Below are 20,368 nucleotides of genomic sequence, written 5' to 3' on the forward strand. Positions count from 1 at the left end.
TCAATGCCTAGTGAGATGCCAAAGGACTTGCAAGAGCACAGAGACCTCACCCCACAGACGTGCTCACGCACGTGGCCAGCACAGCAACTCCAGTGACTCTATGGTCACCCCCTGCACCGCCAACCATTTTCCCACGCCCTCCCTCTGACTCTCAGTCTCATCCAACTAACAGTCCTCCAGTGCCTGTAACTGGCAAACAAATCTCATGTATTAGAGTAAAATGCAAGTTCCATGAAAGCAGAAAGTTGTCTTGCTTATAGTCATTCTATGTCCTGGACTTACCACAGTACCTAGCATGTAATATGTACCTAATAATTATTTGCTGAATGCGTGTCAGTACAGAAAAATTGTATTTACATCTCGGAGTGGATGGCATTAACTCCACAAAAGAGAATACTGATGATACGTTAACTCTTTCATAGACATACAAATGTTTAAAATACAGGACTTAAAGGATTCCATAAAGAAAAAGAGATGAATTTAACCAAAGAAGGGAAGTTTCAGCTAGATACTAAGACACGACCGAGTTTGGGGTTTGAGTCATTACACCACAGGGCACCATATAATATACCAATAGTCCAAGTAAATGAACAGTTAACAGAATATATGGAAACATCAAAAGGGCAAGTAACAAAATAATACTTAAAAAATTACAGAGGTAGTATGGAAAATAATTTTACACAGTATGGAAAATAATGGAGAGGCTACAAGAAAAACTGTCTAGACTCTGGCCTAAGGCATGGCGCACAAGATAGTTCTGTGTTATTGCATGTATGAGTAAATTTAGGAATAGCAAACAAATAAATGATCATTTCCCTTAGAAGTCTCTCTGCTAAAAGCCCGAGTTTCTTCTTGTATATAAAATCCTTATAGACAATTTCCATACTGGCTAATTGTTTCTATACAGCAGTGCTGAATATAAAAAGTCAATTACACATAACCAAAGAAATAAGAACTCCTCAAATCACTGAGGAAAAAAAAAAAGTTTTCATAATTCTGTGGCAAGGAGGTAAAAATAGAATTTGAAACTGAGATGCTACTTCTTTTCTATACCACTTTCTAAGTTAACTACTTCTAGGAACTAAGAGCTCTGGAGAGGTTTTACTACTTACAAAAAAGAAGAAGGGACAGTAAGAAAACTGTTGCATTCTTAATTCCAGGAACTTGTCTCCTATAGAAGGATTCAGGGAAAAGTTCTACATTTCCTGTCAGATAATGCTCAGGGCAAAAAAACCTAAGATAACATTCTAGTAAATTGCCTTAACCCCTGATCTTGGTTTTAAAGAAATCAATTTTAAGGCTGCATATCAGAGTAGGTCTGGGTGAGTCGTAATTTTCTGAAGTGCTACAAAAAATATACTAAGGGTTAAAGAAGAAAACTACTAAGGAATCTGTATATTCCTAAGGGCTCAATTACTTCCTACAAATAGACTGCAAAATCCTTTACATTAAAAAAAAAAGTACTTTTAAGCTTTTAAACTAGTATGTCATCTCACACAAGCTGAAGGAAAGGGCAACGCTGCCTAGAGCAATGACTTCATAGGCTGGGAAGAGGAACGTTTCTGATACTGTCCAAATTCCTTATCTCTCAGTGGTAACAAATACCTATGAAGAGAGACTTTCCCCCTAATCTAACCCATAAGTACACAAACACAAAGCTTAAAATAAAATAAAATTACCTCTGAGGCAACGTTTACCAGAAGAGCTTTGTAAAAATACCAAAATAGCTGAACTTCAATCCGAGTGGGAAGAAAAAAATTACAGGCTTGACAAACAGCCTCTACTTATTACAAGGCTGCACCCTTTACTTTCTTACCTCCTTCACCGCTCACAAAAAGTTAGCAGCTATAATGACTGCAAAATACAGCACAGCTTCTCTACTTCCATGTCCAGAGCTACTGACACAATTCTGATTTTCAGCACATTTTAAATGTCCTTAATTTGAGTAGCCTACTTCGCAGACCACAACAATAGAATACTGTGTGTTTGTACCTTCATGACTAGGCCTGCTCAACCTTAATAAATACAACAGAACTACCCTTAAATGGCAGAGTCTTAAACCACAATTTGTGTAAAAGCCTCATGTTCACATAAACTCACAGTGGAAGCACTCTAAATGCAGGGGAACAGCCCAGCACCTGCACAAGCAACAGTAGGAATCTAAACAGCTGGGAATAATCATTCTTAAAAAAAGGTCCCTAATTAAGTTGTTACAATGATCACCTTATCAATACCTGGCATCTTGTGGGGTATTAGGCAAACTCCCAAAATAAAAGACTGGATTTGATCATTATTAGAAACACTAGTGACCACTTTAAAAAGGAACCACAAACGCCCGGCATTGCAGTCTCACATTCCCCATTAATTACCTGAGCTGACTCAAAGCCATTACAGACTGTGTCCAATATTCCTGCCTGGGCCCTTGCTTTTCTGGAAGCTGCTTGCTTTCTTACTGGTATGAATTTCGGGGAACACTTTATTTGGACCACCTCCATCTCCCGGGAATAAAGGGGCACCTCCACTGCCTCTTTAGATGCAACGTTGGATTCTTCCGAATCATCTGGTGTCAACACGGTCACATTTTTTACTAAACTCGTGCTACCACAATCTGCATCGTTTCCCTCCACATCTGTGAGAGAGAGATGTAAATCCTCAGGATTTTCCAGAAATTTCCCACTTTGTGCCGTGATTTGGGATTCTCCTGATCCATAGGTTTTCCATTCTTCTCCAGTGTTAGAAATACACTGGCTTTCCCCATCTCCTGACATAATCAATGGATCACACTTTACAGTGCTCTCTTCTAAATCATTCTGCAGAAAGCAATTTTCACCATGGATTTCCCTTTGACCATTTGCACCTTTTGTTTCATCTAGTGGAGGAACATCATGCAAAATCATTTTGAAATTTTCATCAGGGTGGGCACTTCTACATGAAAGCAATGGGATTTTCTGCTCACTAATGGAATAAACAGAAAAAAATGGCCTGTATTGCTCTGCCATATGAATATCTTCAGCTGAAGATAAGCTTCTAATTCGTGACTGGTCTCCAGTTAAAATGCCCTGTTTTTCTTCCCTCTCTGCTGGAGGGCTACATAAACCAGAGTCATCCTCCTCCGACGTTAGAGAATTAGTACCCCATCTGCACTTGCTGGCCTTGGGAACAGCATCTGACATATCAGTAGGTTCAACAAAAGAGCTTTCACTTTTGTTTGCATAATCCATAAAATTGGCTGGGACAAACATTCGCCATGACCGTCTATGTTCTTTCTTTTCTGCATGGGACTTGGCTTTGGGTAATCCGGTGGTTCGAATGATATCACTATTTAGTTTGAGCGCATCAAAGATCATCTTTTCATCTAGTTTGTTAGCTTCACGACCTCTCAGCTCAAATACACTGGAAGAAGCAAGGGCACCGTTAGAGCATAGAGAACTAACATCCAGTGTTCTGTGACTGTAGGGTAAAGTCCGATCTGTAAAATGCCTGGAAGAGAGGCTACCCTTTGAACCAGAGTCTATCTGTTCATTCAGCCTAACAGTATCATAGATTGACCGCTGTGGGACATAACAGTCTTCGATATTTAGGTCCTCCTCTTCTTCACCTTTCCCTACACATGGGGGATTCTGACGTAAACAGTCTGGTCTGCTGAGTGGCTTCCCCATTTTGTAGACAATTAAAACAAATATTGCAGCTCTTGACACAGAAAATAAGAAATAAGGTAAAGCATCTTTCAAAAAAGTATACTTCTGGACAGCACTATGAAGTGTCGTCAGCATAAAGACACGCTCAAACAATATAGGTTGTGATATAGGAGGTGTTTAAGGTCATCAGTGCATCAGTTTTAAATGCAACTATCCTTTTACCTGGTTGTTTTTAAAATGATTCTTAAAAAAATAAAGTGCATTGAGAACAAAGAACAGAAATCTCCTTCCTCCCCCCTTCCCTTATCACCCCAGGTTCCCTTTCACATACTCCAAAACACAGAAAACAAACAAACACACACACTTAACAGTGGCTCAAACACTCAAAACATTCCGCTGTCAGTCCATTTCCCTTTTTAGTCTAATTTTGCATCTGAGATTTCCAGGTTAAAATTTCCAAATGAGCAAGCATTTTAACAGGCTAGGCTGAATGTTAATATCGGCAGAACTCTGGTTAACTGTAATCCACTTAAAGAAGGCTTGCAAAACTCCATCTCCTTTATAAATAAACCATGCTTCAGAAACTTAAAAGACAAACACAGGGACCATGTATTGTTCAGGTCAAGGCACAAAAACAAATCCTCAGCGAAAAATAAGTTGTCGAATGCTGTTAAGAAAGTTAAATTTTTCTTTTACTTTTTTTGGGTGTAGCTATAAATAATCTTGATTCAAAAGGCAGTTTTTCTTCCCATATTAAGCTTCTTCGAGGCTACCCAAAGGAAAAAAATAGACTTTTGGACAGCCAAGCCAGGACAATCCAGCAACCGTTTAAAGTAAACAGTTAGAAAGCATGGTGTGCTATAAACTCCCCTTTAAAAAAAAAAAAAAAGAAAAGAAAAAGAAAAAAGAAAGTCATTTCCAAAGAGTCTTATCTGATCTTCCTTAAGGCTTATTCCACCTGAGGAAACTGTAGCAAAGAAGAGCTCCGGGTTTCCTCTAAGGCACAAGCAGCGTAATTCACATTCAGCTCAAAACCAAGTCTACTCTAACCTTTGAAATTGACCAATTGTGGCCGCGGTTTGGCTTTCATTTTAGCTACAGCTGGAGAGAGGCAGAGGTGGCCGGTGGAGGAGGCAGAAAAGGAACTCCAGCAGGGACGTCCTGCGCGGTCCCCAGCTCCTTAGGGCAGTACGGTCCTCGGGAGGCATCCTCCCGAGCCAGGGCGCTTCCAGCAACGCCCTCTCTCTTCAAGCAACAGCTGCTACGTCCCTTCGCAGAGCAGCGCTCCGGGCATGCAGCTCCCTCTCTTCGCTGCTACGCCCTCCCGCGACTTAACTTCGCCGTCATCTTTTCTTTGACTCCTGGCCCCCTCTCGGGAGCCGGCGGGCTGTTTCAGGGGGAGGTACCTAGAGGCCGAGCGGCTGCAATGCAATAGCTCGGTGGTGACATCAGCGCACATCAGACCCAGTCATGGAGCTGGGGAGAGGGGCGGCTCGAGTTCAGAGATCCTCGAAATCCCACCAACTATGGAGTTCAACATGGGGAGAGATCCGAAGGGCTTGCAGAGGCAGAACCTGACACCAGGGGCTCCCCGAAGGTATCCTTTCGTCAACGCCGGTCACGGCGCTCATTTGAATATTAAATAGCGGGGGCGGAGGGAGGAGGTAAGAAGAAAGGGACTACACAGGTCACCACCTTTCGGCTGAAACCACACCCTCATATGCTGCAGTTGCACACCGTTTAAGTAGCATTTGCGATGCAAAGTGCGGATCACTTTGGATCCAATGTTGAGTCATTCCTTTTAAAAGCCCAAGTTCAAGTCTAACTGTTCTCCAGAGCAAATTATTCCTGTGGGCACGGCCCTGAGCACCGCTGCCATGAATATCAGTAGTTACTAATAACCCCACACAGTCCCCTGGAGCTTAATGCAAGGCCCAGGCAAAGATCAAGGGCAGTCAGTAACTCTGGATATTTAATAAACAAAATCACTTCCACAGATTGTTATCTATTGAACGCTCTTTGAAAACACTGAAAATAAATTCAGCAAGAAAAACCTTAACCTCTGTAAGAAAAATTAATACTTTTAATTAAATATTGTAAAATCTATCTATTCTTTAGTTTACAAAATAAGCAACATTACCAGAAGTAGCAGAGTTACAAATAAAGGTAGATTGTTTTTTCTCACTCTCACAAAACAATCATCATTTGAACATAAATGATATGGCAGGGAACTTTTGTACTTTTAATAATAACAAAATTATTATTCCAAATATGAAATACTGTTCCAAAATTATTTTTATAAACTTAAGTATTAAATCTTTTAAAAAATCTATCTGTAACCGGAACTCTATATGTAATAACACCCATTCAACAATTATTTGATGCAATTCAGTATGTGGCTATCAATCATTAGGTTGGGAAAAAAAACAAAATATATACATATACACACACACACATATATAGCCATCTATAAAGAAAAATATGTATAAAAACACCTATCAATATCACAGTATCAATGCCCATTTTTCATAGTCAAGAAGTGAAATATTTCAACAAGCACTAAATCCTATGGTACTTAAGCACAGAGGCTATTGTGAGATACTAATAAGATTTTTAAAAAAGTGCACACGGTTTCCTTGTTTGAACAGTAGATTGGGAACTAGGCTGAGAATTAGAAGAAACCATGGGTTTTACTCCCAACTGTCACTGTACTGATATGTAAGACTGGAAAGCTGTGTATTCATGGTAATATTAGTATTAAATTTTCCATGAAATGTGGATGAGTACCTTTCCCTAAACATTCTGAGATCCTCAAAGAACTTTTCCCAAAAATGGCCCCAAATCACCTTAAACTCTAACTCTGAATTATTAGCACAATATTATTTTGGCTTTACATAATGCTAAGAAAAGCAAAATGTAACCTTCACAGTTGAGGTGGCTAGTGTATTTTTTTAAACTACACTTTTAAACTACATATATAATTTGTTCATAAATACAAGCATCATCAAAAAGTGCTATCTATCAAACACCACAGTAAACACTGGCAAAACACTGGTGCACACCTCTGTCCTTATACAATTTCTTATACAAGTCCTTATACAAGGACACCCCTGTCCTGCAGAGATACAGCACCCCTGTCCTTATACAATTTATGGTACAGCGGAGAATACGGATGGGGAAATGGGTACAATATACAGTTTGGAAGTAAGGAGTGCTGTGGAAAAATGCTCTTTGGTGATTATGTTTAAGTACATGCCATTTATTTAATAACAGAATTCCTGTTTTATTAAACTAATTTCAACTAATCCTATAAATGATGAGCCTAATAATTGTTTCAAGTTAAAATTTGAACTATTAATGTTATACTGGTATTTATGACAATTATATACATACCTAGATGTGTTTATAAAGATATGGATATATAGATATACCTTTGTTACTTAAAATCACATTCCAAAAATCTATCTGGATAACTAAAGAACTCTTACATTTAGAGCAAAACTAGACTGGTTTATCTCTTCCTCCCAAATCTGACTTATTTACAGCTACTTTATTTTTTTTTTTTTACTTTTTAAAAAATGTTTTATTATTTTTAAGCCAGAGAGAGACAGAGCATGAGTGGGTACAGGGCAGAGAGAGAGGGAGACGCAGAATCTGAAGCAGGCTCCCGGCTCTGAGCTGTCAGCACAGAGCCTGATGCAGGGCTTCAACTCACAAGCTGTGGGATCATGACCTGAGCCAAAATCAGACCCTCAACCGACTGAGCCACCCGGGTGCCCCTGTTTACAGATACTTTAAATGTTAAAGTTTCTGATACTAACAAAATTAAGATATATTAAACTGTTAAATATTAATCATTATATCTAGATCTCTCACATTTTCATAAGAGAGAAATACACAATGAATAAAATAAGCAAAGTTTTTCTGAAAAATAGTCAACACTGTTATTTCATATATACAAAAGTCATAATGTTAAATGTTCCCCAAATGTGACTTTACTTACTTTATGTTGCCTACTAGATGTGATCTAGCTAAAGTATCTTCTAAAGGCAGATGATTTTGGAAAAGCACACAAATTCCAACTGAAAAATGAGTAAAGTAGAACCACGTTCTCATTTTATTTTTCTAAAGTTAAATTAAGTCTTTGAAAAGAATAATTACTGAAAACTCTTAGAATTAAGTGCAACAATCCATTTCATAGAAAAGCTAAAGGCTAATTTTATCAACTGATACATGGAGTTTTTAGAGCTGAAAGACTGGCGATATTAAGAAACTCAATGTGCAGTAAGTAGAAAGTGTGTGAGTAAATGCAATATTATCCATGAAAACTGACAGAAGTATTTTCCCGGCCCAATGGCTTGCTACTGAAATCTGGATCAGAAGGCAAACAAGAAACATGTGATCTGTTGGGGTTTTTTGTTTTTTGTTTTTTGCCGTGATACAAAAATAAGCCTTAGGAGCAACAAATTCTGTTCTTTCTCAAACAGATGCACCACTAGATAATAAAAACTGAAAGAACCCATGTTTTTAGTTTTCAAACTAATAAACTTCTTCACATAAATGACTAAAGGGTTTTTGAGGGTATTTATCAGATGGATATGCAATAGCTATTTATTTCAGTGGAAATAGTTTATATTTAAAATAAAGTAGGATATGCAGACCCCACCACAAAGGAAATAACTTTAGAAACACTTAACAGATTTACTGTTTGATCTTGACGGGAATTTATCTTGATGTGAATGTTAGCTAATAGCTTTAATCGGCACTTGCTATTTTTCCTGTGAGTTACGGAAATACTGTTTTTCTTCTATCTTCAATATGGTTTTCAGATGACAGTGGATAAAAAAATTCTACCTAACATAAAATGATTCTATATGTAACATTATTAATTGAAATATATGCACATGTGCACTGTAACTTCTAAAAGGTAAAGTTCTTTTTTTAAGCCATCCAGTAAGCAAAACCAATGCACCTGTTAATGATCCCCTTCAACTTCCTTCAGAAAACCAAAAACCAGACAAAACCTGAAAACACTTTTCATACTAAAACACTACCAAAGAAATAAAGTAGTCTTAAAATTAAGGTGATTAAAGGCAAGTGAGGAACAGGATATGTGAGCACAGAGATTTTCTCAGGGTATTCTGGTTCCTGGACAGCTCCAAAAGCTCTTCCCTTAACTTACAATCACAGCATTTACCTCTGTGAGACATTGTTTTATGAACGACTGTAGATGGAGACAACCATTTATAAAACATTTACAGGTCAAACTTTTCTTAACAGGAAACCAATGTGTAATTTTATAGCCACAAAGCAAATTCTGTCTCACATGCACAAAGACACACACGCACCTTTAAGCAACTTTCCACGTTAATAAATTATGTAGAACACCTTTTACCTAAAGGGACGCCTATGATAATGACAGAAGCTGCAGTTTTGTGCTCTTGGGGATTGCTTTAAAATGGTGATACAGGTTTACCCCGTTAACATCAAAACAACCAAAAAAAAAAAAAAAGAAAGAAAAAGAATCCCCATCCCTACCTGCCTTATAAAATCTCTGGCTAAAACTGCCATCAGAACAACCTACTGTAATTCCCCAATCTTAATTGAAGCAAGAGAAGAGAGGACCACGCAGCATAAAGAGTGACAGCGTTAGTTAGCAAAAAGCAGGAAGAGAACACACTGTGCCAACTTCCCTTTAGTCACTCCTTTCAGTAGAGTACATTCTTGTGTTTGATGTATGAAGGGGGGCACCCCTGTGTTATGCTATGTCATATTCTCACATGAGAATATGAGGGATTACTGATAGCACACAGATCAGCGCCAGCTCTTTGGATTTCTCTCTTACCCAGCATGTATGATATTCCTTCTTCCTAAAATCTTAAATTCCATGTTGATGTAGCTGATTAAATGATGTGATCTTCCCATAAGGTCTATGCATCCAGTTATGGTTTCTATAGTGAGAACATTTTAATTTTTAAAAATACTAGAGGAAAAGCATCGTGCAAGTGCCTTGCTAATATACTCTAATTAACAGAAGTCCAGTCAAGTAAGAATTTTTTTCCCTAAGAAAAACTTCTTATGCAACAGCCTTATTTAATATCCTCCTGTCCTCAACAAAAATGGGGAACGATTTGTCATGGACCTCTACATAACAACACGGGCACCCTCTTTAAAATCCACTGTGTTAAAGCGTATCTTTGGATAATTTTATCTTTAAAAATATGGTGACATCACAGACGTTGTTTTAGGATCATTTCATAAATATCTTAGGAAGATATTTGGAAAGTGATTTATTTTAGCAATACTATTTACAAATAAGGCTCAAACTGCCTGGTTTCACTTGTCTCATGATAACTGGCATTGTAGCTCACCCACTATCCAAATGAAGACACCTGGGTTAAACAATGACTCTACCTGGACCAGAGAACATGTATCACAGCAAATTAGGCAGGTGTTCTATGGTTTCACCTTGGCTTAAAAATTCTCTGCTCCCAGGACATCTGGATGACTAAGGTTAAGTGTCAGACTCTTGATTTCAATTCAGGTCATTACTTCATGGTTTGTGAGTTCAAACCTCACATCGGGTTCTATACTGACAGTGTGGAGCCTGCTGGGGATTCTCTCTCTCCGTCTCTCTCTCTCTCTCTCTCTCTCTCTCTCTCTCTCTCTCTCTCTCTCTCTCTCTCTCTGCCCCTCCCCATTTCTCTCTTTCTCTCAAAATAAATAAATTTTTTAAAAAATTTGGGGGGCACCTGGGTGGCTCGGTCGGTTAAGCATCCAACTTGGGCTCAAGTCATGATCTCACAGTTCATGGGTTTGAGCCCCACATAGGGCCCGCTGCTGTCAGCATAGGATCCTCTTTGGAACCTCTGTCTCCCCCCCTTTCCCTCCCTGACTAGCGCATGTGCACAGTCTCTCTCTCTCTTTAAAATAAACATTAAAAAAATTCTTTGCTGTATGTAGTACTATTTCAATTTTGAAAATAAAAAGAAACTGGGTTAGAGAGCTTTGTACTGGTGATATGTTCATTTGTGGGGACAAACTGAATGACATTTGGGGCAGCAACAGAGTGGCCAGAATAAACAGTAAACAGGTTCTGAGGTAAAACATTTTACCATGGCCTAGATAGAGGTGTGAAGGGTGTATATGCTTATTGAAACATCAAGTTTCTTTGATCTTCACTGAAATTAAATCAATTCAATACAGTGATAGTGATTACTTCATGATGATCAGAAGATCTGACTGGCTGTTGATGACATCACAGGAACTGCTGGGACATGTTCCTTGTATGCGAGTAGGTTACATGTGTCTTTGATAAATAAAAATGTGGAAATATTAATATTACTTAATAACGTCATTTAGACTTGAAGATAATCTTAGGCTAGTAATCTTTACCAGGAGGTAGGGATGGGGGAACACCAAAGGGAATTTTTCCCTTTCTGCCTAGGAATCGATGACAGTGTGCATAGAATTTAATGTAATATAGAGAAGTATAAGTAGAAAAATGATACTTTAGTTATCAACAGTAATAGAAAACACCTCACGCTGCATACATTTTAGTCCAATGACTAATATTTAGAAGTCAGAAAACATATGGTAAACAGAACTCACACAATCAAAATAGTTTAAAGACTTCAAGCTAACACAAAAGGTAATATTTTCAAAGACTTGGAATAGTTTTCACTGACAGTGAATTAGGACATTTGGTTGAGAATAGCATTTGTTTTTAATTATTATGTTTGGGTTGGTATCTTAAACATGAATTAATTTTGAACTTTCAAGGATATTAGCTGCTATTTCTTAGGATAATTTTTAGGGAAAAAAAAATGGAAGCAGAGAGGCCTGCCTTATCTAGTTTAAATAATCCATTACCCTCCCAGTGAATAGAAGACACCTCCTACTGAGTAACTGGGTGATAGCTACTAAGTTTCAGTCATATTCCAAACTTGCTATTATGGAAAATTGTTATAAGATTTTATCCATGATTGGGTTCAGCTAAAGCTACCAGATAGAATAATGTCAAACTAAATTACATTTCAAAGTCTATAATAAAAATAGACCCAGTACTTCAGTTCTCTTCTATTTTTAGAAATCATAAAAACTAATAGTTATTTTTAGCAAACTATTAGTTTTTCACTTGATACAGATTATTCTACTTGTTTTAATTTTCCTAAAATAGTATGTCAAAACTAATGTTCAACCAAAGCCTAACTGTCCAAGGAAAACTAAATTAGAATCTGAATTGTACACAGATTAATTGGCCAACTTAATCAAGAGAGACACCATCAGGAAGACCATGAACTGTTTGGTTCTGTTTCCACCGCAGCGGTGGTGGTCACCGTCATCACTGCATCATTGATGACGTCATTACAGCATCCACACATCAGGTTGTAAGCCAGGTTCACACACATTTACTTCATGTTTCTCACCACAGCTGGTTTTATAAAACACTTTCATCAAGTAAGTATTCCTGGTGTTTTTGGTTTGAAATGGACAATGGTTACTTAGCTCACCCAAATTAGGCTACAGAAGAGATGACTCAAAATTTCCCAGAGAACGTATCAGATGTGCATCACGATGAGTCAAACTGACACAGTGTTCTGCATTATTTCCACCAAAACATCCAAGCTGTGATACTTACTACCTGTGTGACCTTGGGCAGGTCACCTAACCCCTGGCTCTCAGCTTCCTTACACAAGATGGGGATCATAATGATAGCATCCATGTTTCAGGACTGTTAACAGAACTAAAGACAGGATTTAGAATAACGTTTAACACATACTAAGCCCTCCGTAAATGTTAACTGCTTGTAACTGCTTGTAACTGCTTTTTAAAAAACATACATAGGGGCGCCTGGGTGGCGCAGTCGGTTAAGCGTCCGACTTCAGCCAGGTCACGATCTCGCGGTCCGTGAGTTCGAGCCCCGCGTCGGGCTCTGGGCTGATGGCTCAGAGCCTAGAGCCTGTTTCCGATTCTGTGTCTCCCTCTCTCTCTGCCCCTCCCCCGTTCATGCTCTGTCTCTCTCTGTCCCCAAAAAAATAAATAAACGTTGAAAAAAAAATTTAAAATAAAAAACATACATATACAAATAAACAGAATTAGTGACTGTATGCCACATGTGTTATTTACCACAACAACATTCTTGTTATTTTTTCCCCTCTGTTGCTGAAATATATTAAATGCAGGTGATTTGTCCACTTGGAAGCTTCTTTTTGAGTCCCTAGGTCTCAAGACACTGAAGTTATGTCAAGATGTTCTTTATTACTAAATTTCATTAAAATCAATCAACTGCTTCCAAAGTAATCAGAAAAGAGACAACACAGCATGCTAAGTGGTTTATTTTAGAAGAAGTGACCACTTTATTTCTCTTCACAATCAAACAGAACAATCTCTGTAACATTAATGGTAATGATGCTTTAGTGCTTTTCAGTTTGCAAAACACTTTCCGTGCAGTGGTGAGAGTGCTCGTCCTACCTTGCTTTTTCTTACTTTCAAAAGAATTCTCTGCATGTAGAGCCCATTTTTTCACTGTATTCATGCTTGGGAACACAAAGAAGGAGGTATCGACAAGCAGCAGCACCAATATTACTACTTTTGCCCATTTTCTTACAAGTAGTTGAAGTTGTAAAGAGAAATGAAGGCCTTTTTCCTACACAAATTCACAGAAAAATCCAGAGAAATGATAGGTTTCACAAAAGCACTGAACATGCTTCGATTTCATTAGGAAGAAGACTACTTGATTACTGTCATTTAAGCATTCAGATTTTGTCAGGGTTCTATAGAAAACGCCAGGGACTCACTTACCAAGCTCTCCCCCAGACCTTTGATGCAGCAATGGCCACAGAACATTTTTTATTATTTTTTTAAAGTATATTTATTTATTTTGAGAGAGAGAGAGAGAGAGAGAGAGAGAGAGCGAGAGCGAGGGCGAGAAATACAGCACAAGCAGGGGAAGGGCAGTAGGAGAAGGAGACAGAGAATCCCAAGCAGGCTCCATACTGTCAGTGCAGAGCCCAACATGGGGCTCAATCCCGTGAACCCTGAGATCATGACCTGAGCAGAAATCAAGAGTCAGCCGCTTAGCCGACTGAGCTGCCCAGGTGCCCCAGAACGTTGTTTTTCCGAGAGTCAATTCTCTCATAGGAAATCTCTATTTTGCAAAGCAGAAATAGGAAAGTTTGACAGAGTAATTAGGGAAGTCAAATCAACTGTAAGGTAGCTTTTGTGAAAATTAATTGAGGGAAACCTCACTAAAATGGGAAGTTCAGCAGGGGGAGCTCTCATGCCCTACCACTCAGTCCTCAATTGCAAATCCCACAGGAAGAATCAGACCTCGCAGGTGGATACTACACTACCGCAGGGCAGGCAGAAGGAAGGGCTTAACCCTCCACCCCGATCCCCACAACAGTCCAGCCAAGGAGAGACAGAACAAGTCAGCCAGTGAGAAGCCGCTACACTTTCAAACCCCAGTTTACTCCAATAGACTTTTTGTTGACAGCAGCCTTCTCTACTTCTAGCCTTCCTCCATAAAACAATGTTCCTCTCCTTTGTTCTCCAGACTTGCCTATGGTTTTGCCCTGGCATGCTTGTCCCCCATCGCAATTCTCTGCTATTCTCAAGTAAGTCTATCTTTTGCTGGTAAAGTACCTGCCAGTTTTATTTTTTAAGGTTAACACTTCCTTCACCTTCAGAAATCAAGATCTATACCGAATCACAGATTTTTAAGCCCTGAAGGAACCAGGCCTTAAACACATTTTATAAATACCAAGTGACCATAATAGTAATAAGAAGTTATTTTTCAAAAGTCAGTCACCTAAATAGCGTTATTAAAGATGAGCAAAGGAAGCACTATGCCAAGTATAACAACATAGAATATGATAGTCCATCTGATTCATATTCATTTCTCATGGGAAATAATTTATAGTTTTGCAAGCTCTATTTTCATTTGGCCTTGTTTTATCCTTTATGTGCTAGTGGTGGGACTTACGGCCATACTGGTCTTTACAGCAAAGCAAAACATACCTCATGAATAGAACAAGACCCACGCCAACCCCAAAGACTGATATAGGCCCCATGCAGTCCCAATACTTAGGACCTCCTCGGTGCAGGGTTGAACCTGTCTTTGTCCACTGTGGAGATGCAACTCTCACTCATACTGTCATAAATGAGGTCAAAACCAGTGACACTGAATGCTGCCCACCATTTTTATCTAATGTTCCATTTATTAAGCATCACTCAGTGCCATCAAGTGGCAGACGTTTCTCGGCACGGAGGAGCTTGCAGTCCAATCAAAAATAATTTTTTTCCTAATCCTCTGCAGTGTGAGCCCAAGATCTTTGTTTTATAAAACCAGGATTACAACATGGAACTCCACGCTGCTTTTACAAATATGAACTTCTGGAAGAAAAAGTTTACAAAAGAAATTAAATTAAGAAGGATAAGAAGACTATAAAAAGGGAAAGAGCAGGAACAGACTATAATTCACCATCTAAACAAAATGCTGGGAGACAAACATGAAGAGAACAAGCTTTTTGTGTTATACGCTGGCCTCTGCAGCAGAGTTCAAAACATGGCTTTGCTCACTCCAGATGTCAGTTGTAAATGACATCAGACGCAGGCTCTAAAATGATAGTTTTAGGCTTGCCTAAAACTTTTCAAGTACCCTTTGACCTCTTGATATTATCTCAGGTTTTATTCCATGAGGGCCCAAATCCCTAGTAAGCTTGCAAGTCCCCACATGCCTGGATGTTACCCCCATAACATGCTCCTTCAGGCTCAAACGCTCGCTACATGACAGCCATATTAGAAGGTTCTACAAAATAGGCAATCTCCTTCAGATACCAATTATAAATTTATTTTAATAACGAAAAATAATAAAAATTTCTTTTTCTAATAAAAATAAAAAATAAAGATATGCAATAAAAATTCTCTTTAAAAGTGAAAATTAAAAATTTTTTTAAATATAAAAATGAAGAATTCCCTACCTTGAACACATTAAGCTGTTGGTTAATGGTCTCTGTTTCCATACCAACAGGGCCTTGAGACTCTTCATGTTCTTCAGCCTTCTGAAGCAGAGTAGAGAATTCCTTCAGTTTGCTGTAGAATTCTTCAAGACGCTCAACCGTCCCTTCAACTTGCTCTTCTCGGGCTTGTGCTCGGTCCAGTAACTTGTTGCATTGTTTGCTTAAAGCTTCCAAGTCCCTTTTGATTCCAACAAGATCAGGAGAGGTTTCTTCCATGGCCAGCATCCTCTTGCAGGTTTTATTAGCATTGTCGTTGCTTGCTATGAGGGCTTCTAGTTTCTTCAGAAAGGCTTTGATATCCTCCTTTTGCTTTTGCAATGTTTCTACATCTCTCCCCACTGGGGCCATACTATCTAGTTCATCATCGAACTCTGCAAACTGAGAAAACATTTCTCGGATGGTATTCTGGAAATGCCCAATGCCCTGAAGCTTGGTTTCTAAGAATGAACACCTTTCATCAACCTGTTGACTCAATGCACTATGTTCTTGAGCTAAGGCTTCTGCTTGTAATAAAACATCAGAGGTTCCCTTTGAGTCTGAAGCTTCTACCACAAGGTCTTGTGCAAGCCCTTTGACCAAATCTACCTGATGTTTCAAGGTCTGAAGGGTCTTCTGCTGAGTCTGCAACACAGTCAGGTATTTGTTACTGTAGGCCTGGGGTCCTAAGGAATCATAGACATCTAGCTGCTCCTTTGCACACTGAAGCTGCCTTTTAGCTTCTTTGGAAACTTCTTGAAATTCTTTAAACTTCTGGGCCATGTTCTCCAGAGAGAACTTCTTACTGTGAAGTTGCTCGGTGACCATGTCTACTTTCTGGATCAGTGATTTATTCTCATCTGTAACAGCCTCTTTATCTACCTCACAGACACTGAGCAAGCTATTGGCTGCATTGTTTAGCAGTTCTACCATCCCCAAGTGTTGGTTCATTTCCTTCTGCAGAGACTGTAACTTGGCAACAGAATTCTCTGTTTCAGCAGGATCCAAGCAAAATTTTATTTCCTCCAGGTTATTTTGACATTTGTCTATCCATGGCCGGAGAGTCTCTACATGCTCTCTGTACTTGAGGGCTTTTTCCAGTGAATCTTTTACCCTGTCTTCCCGTTCTTTCACCTGCTTATTAAATCCATCCCAGTTGGTTTTAATTGAGTTAAGTTGTAACTGTAAGGCTGCCTTCTCAGACCCTTGTGTTTTTAACAAGAGATTTTCACCTTCTGCAATGGTTTTTTCATAAATATTAGACTGAGCAGACAAAGTTTTACTAAAGTCTTTCTGATCTTTAATTAAGGACTCCAAGACATCGAGTTTGGCTGATATGGGGGGACACTTGTTTTGCTCTTCTTTCTTTGTATCCAGCCAAGCCTGAAAGTCTCGAGACATTTGCTGAAATTGGTGAGAGCTCGCACAGGCTGACTGAAGGTGCTGAACATGATTCTCTAAAAATGAAATCACAGACATGTTTATTTTTCATCAAAATGTAATTCTGTCTGCGAAGAGCCAAGAGAAAGACCACCAAATAAACGTACAGAACTGACTAAAAGAAAAGCCTGTTAGCACTAACTGTTAGAACTACAAGTGAGCTCAAGTCCAACATGGAGGCTGAGGAGGAGCAGCAGGGGAGCACCACAGGAAAAACAGAGGCTGTCAAGGCTAGATCCTGGAGCCAACTCCATTCCAGTACGAGGAAGTGATAACTGTTCAGAGTTCACGTTATTCTGATAAATAATCCACCTCCTGTAAAATCTGACTTTTCCACTTCCGTGATTTGCACCTGTCATAGGGGCACTACGGAGCACCTGGGGACTACAGGGGTTAGGGTTCCAGCCTGGCCTCTCAAAATGCTGGAAGACCCTGGACAGATGACTAAACCTCCGAGCCTCATTTCCCCAAATGTAAATTGGCAAAATCAATAGAAGCTATTGTGGCGATTGAATGAAAGCACATGTAAAGTTCTTAGCTTACTGCCTGTCACATAAAAGTGGTCGTAACAGGAATAATCACCAACGCGCTAGCTAATATTGATTACCAATATCCTGTCAAAATAAAGGAGTAAATCTGAAACGGTTGCTATGATCAATAAATAAATCCAATCAGTTAAAAAAGTATAAACTGAGTATTTACTAGGTGCAAGGCACTCAGTGTTACTTTCAAACACAACAAAGATAGCAGCCAAATGCAGGCCATTCTAACGTGCAGTAACTCACTGCCACTGCCTCTGACACATCCTGGCTCATCTGTCACAGAATTATGGCCACAGTAGGTGAGAGAGAAAGAGTGCCAAATGCTTCTCTTTCACACATTTCTTTAGAAAAGCTGTCTGCAGCAGAATGAAACAAAGTAACTGTAGATGAGAAAATGATACAAAGCCTTTTTAATAACTGTATTCATCTGTTTTTCTGATGCAGTGAAACTGTCACAAGACAAAAACGTTTAGATCTTTTACCTTATTTTATTTATTTTTTATTTTTTTTAATGTTTATTCACTTTTTGAGAGACAGAGACAGAGTGTGAGCAGAGCAGGAGGCAGAGAGAGAGGGAGACGCAGAATCCGAAGCAGGCTCCAGGCTCTGAGCTGTCAGCACAGAGCCTGACGCGGGGCTTGAACTCACCAACTGTGAGATCATGATCTGAGCTGAAGTCGGATGTTGAACTGACTGAGCCACCCAGGTGCCCCAAACATTTATATCTTTTAAAAACCAGGTTGAAATATCTGAAATTTCAAAGGGCCTTCGTTCAAGGGATTTTTGCCAATTATGTGTGCCAATTATATGCTGCATCTGCACGTGAACACAGAATGACTCTCTGTGCTCATGTGAGTGGCCCCTTCTCCATCTACAATTTCAGTGAGGGCAGACTCTCTTTAGGGTCCTAGCTTCCTGGCAACAGCTTGGAAATACAGAGCAGGCAATACTTGATCTCTATTTCCAGGAAATATATGTATTAAAAGAAGACAGACCAACCTGTTTTTTGTTCAATATCCTTAAATGACTTTATGATGCCTTCTAGTTGCCTACTCAGTTCTGCTTTCAAGTACTCTTCTTTAACCAGTGCTGACAAATCCTCACAGAGGGCCTGGGCCACCTTTATCTGTTTCATTTCCTGCTCCAGTTCCTGCTTCATTTTTTGGGCTGCTTCCAACTGCTGGTTCATGGCATCAGGGTGCGTGCTCACGGCTGCACTGGTGATGAGTTTATTATCCAAGTCACTCAGTTTATCAGAAAGGCTTCTCAGCAGGCTTTGATACTGTGTGCTCTTAATAATGGCTTGGTCGATCCAGTCACATCTGTCACTCAATTGTCCTGTTAGGCTGTCCCACTTTTGGGTCACAGCTGCCAGTTGCTCTTTCACAATCCCATGGAAAGAGGGGTGTTCACCAGGTCTGCTCAAAATGCTCTGACCAGCTGCAGTTAGCTGCTCATATTGAGGCTTCCGAGTATCAAATTCTTGCAGCAGAATCTAAGGCAAAGAGGTAACAAGGGTAAATAAACATACAAGTTAGTGGATAATTATGGAAAACAGAGCTTTGAGTTTCTAAACAGACATAAATGGTATTTACTTATCTAGTTTTTACTTTTGTTTTTTAGTTCCTGTTTTCCTAGCTTTTATTTCAAGGGCAGTGCAATTATCTTAAATTAATCCAAAGAGCAGTGGTGCTTCACAGAGATAACATTTTGTCTAAAATAATATCCCTCAAAGGGGAAAAGAGAGTAAATATAGCAGTCTGGGCAAAATGAACAAAAACCCATGTACAAATTTTCATATACAAAGACAAGCACTGCTATTGGACAAGTTCATATCACACAAACACCAAATTTGTATTTTCCTACTTGTAGTTGTCCCTTGGTAGGATATTTTAAATGCTCTATAGCATTTTACACCAAAGGAAATGTTCGGTGATAACAATGTTAGAATACATTAACTCATGGTGCATTGATTTATAAAAGCTCTTTTAAATATAAGATTATTGACATTTATACTCTCTATATAAAAATTTTAGCCAATAAATCATGTTGCTCAGAATGTGCAGGCTCAACACTGACTCTCGTTATAAAATGAATGATCTAAAATTTTCCTTTTTATATTAAGTTTTTAAATGTTTATTTATTTTGAGACAGTGTGCATGCATGTGTGTGAGCCAGTGGGGAGGGGTGGCTGGGCAGGGAGGGGCAGAGAGAGAGAGAGAGAGAGAGAGAGAGAGAGAGAGAGAATACCTAGCAGGCTCCGTGCTATCAGCGCAGAGCCTGATGTGGGGTTTGATCCTACAAAATGTGATATCATGACCTGAGCCAAAAACAAGAGTCAGACACTTAAGCAACTGAGCCACCCAGGCACCCCCTAAATTGTAGTATAATATTTTATCTATCTTAGGGAGACTACCAAGACTAGGGCAATTATTTCTGTCAAATATTTATTTATATCTTTTGTTTTCACTATCTTCAGGGTTAAGAACATATATGAACTAGGACATGTTGACTCTAAACTACCAAGACTGATTTGTGTTTTCAAAAGTACAGGATTAGCCGCACTGCTCTAATACCACTACATATACAGGAGGAAATCTAACTGGAACCACAATGGAGCTTTTTCTCTCTGACTTAAATTTCATGTATTTTTTTTTTCTCCTTGTGGATTTATCCACTTTGTAATTAGACTGGTCTAACCCACTCTGTTTCAAGGTTCCCTCTCTGTTTTGCTTACTCTTTCTCCTCT

At 39.0% G+C, this 20,368-nt stretch overlaps 1 protein-coding gene across 27 annotated transcripts in view; it reads right to left on the reverse strand.

Annotated features, from left to right (window-relative positions):
* DST (dystonin) overlaps positions 1-20,368 on the reverse strand; it is a 503,266-nt gene that overhangs the window by 81,714 nt on the left and 401,184 nt on the right. For all 27 annotated transcript variants that reach the window (XM_045057678.1, XM_019830761.3, XM_019830760.3 and 24 more), the window contains 2 exons: positions 18,619-19,114; positions 15,623-17,094 (listed from right to left, as the gene is read on the reverse strand). In XM_045057678.1, coding sequence (XP_044913613.1) covers positions 15,623-17,094; positions 18,619-19,114 — 1,968 coding nt within the window. The remainder of the gene's footprint in view (positions 1-15,622; positions 17,095-18,618; positions 19,115-20,368) is intronic.

The sequence above is a fragment of the Felis catus genome, chromosome B2 (genome assembly GCF_018350175.1).
Source record: "Felis catus isolate Fca126 chromosome B2, F.catus_Fca126_mat1.0, whole genome shotgun sequence".
NCBI lineage: Eukaryota > Metazoa > Chordata > Mammalia > Carnivora > Felidae > Felis > Felis catus.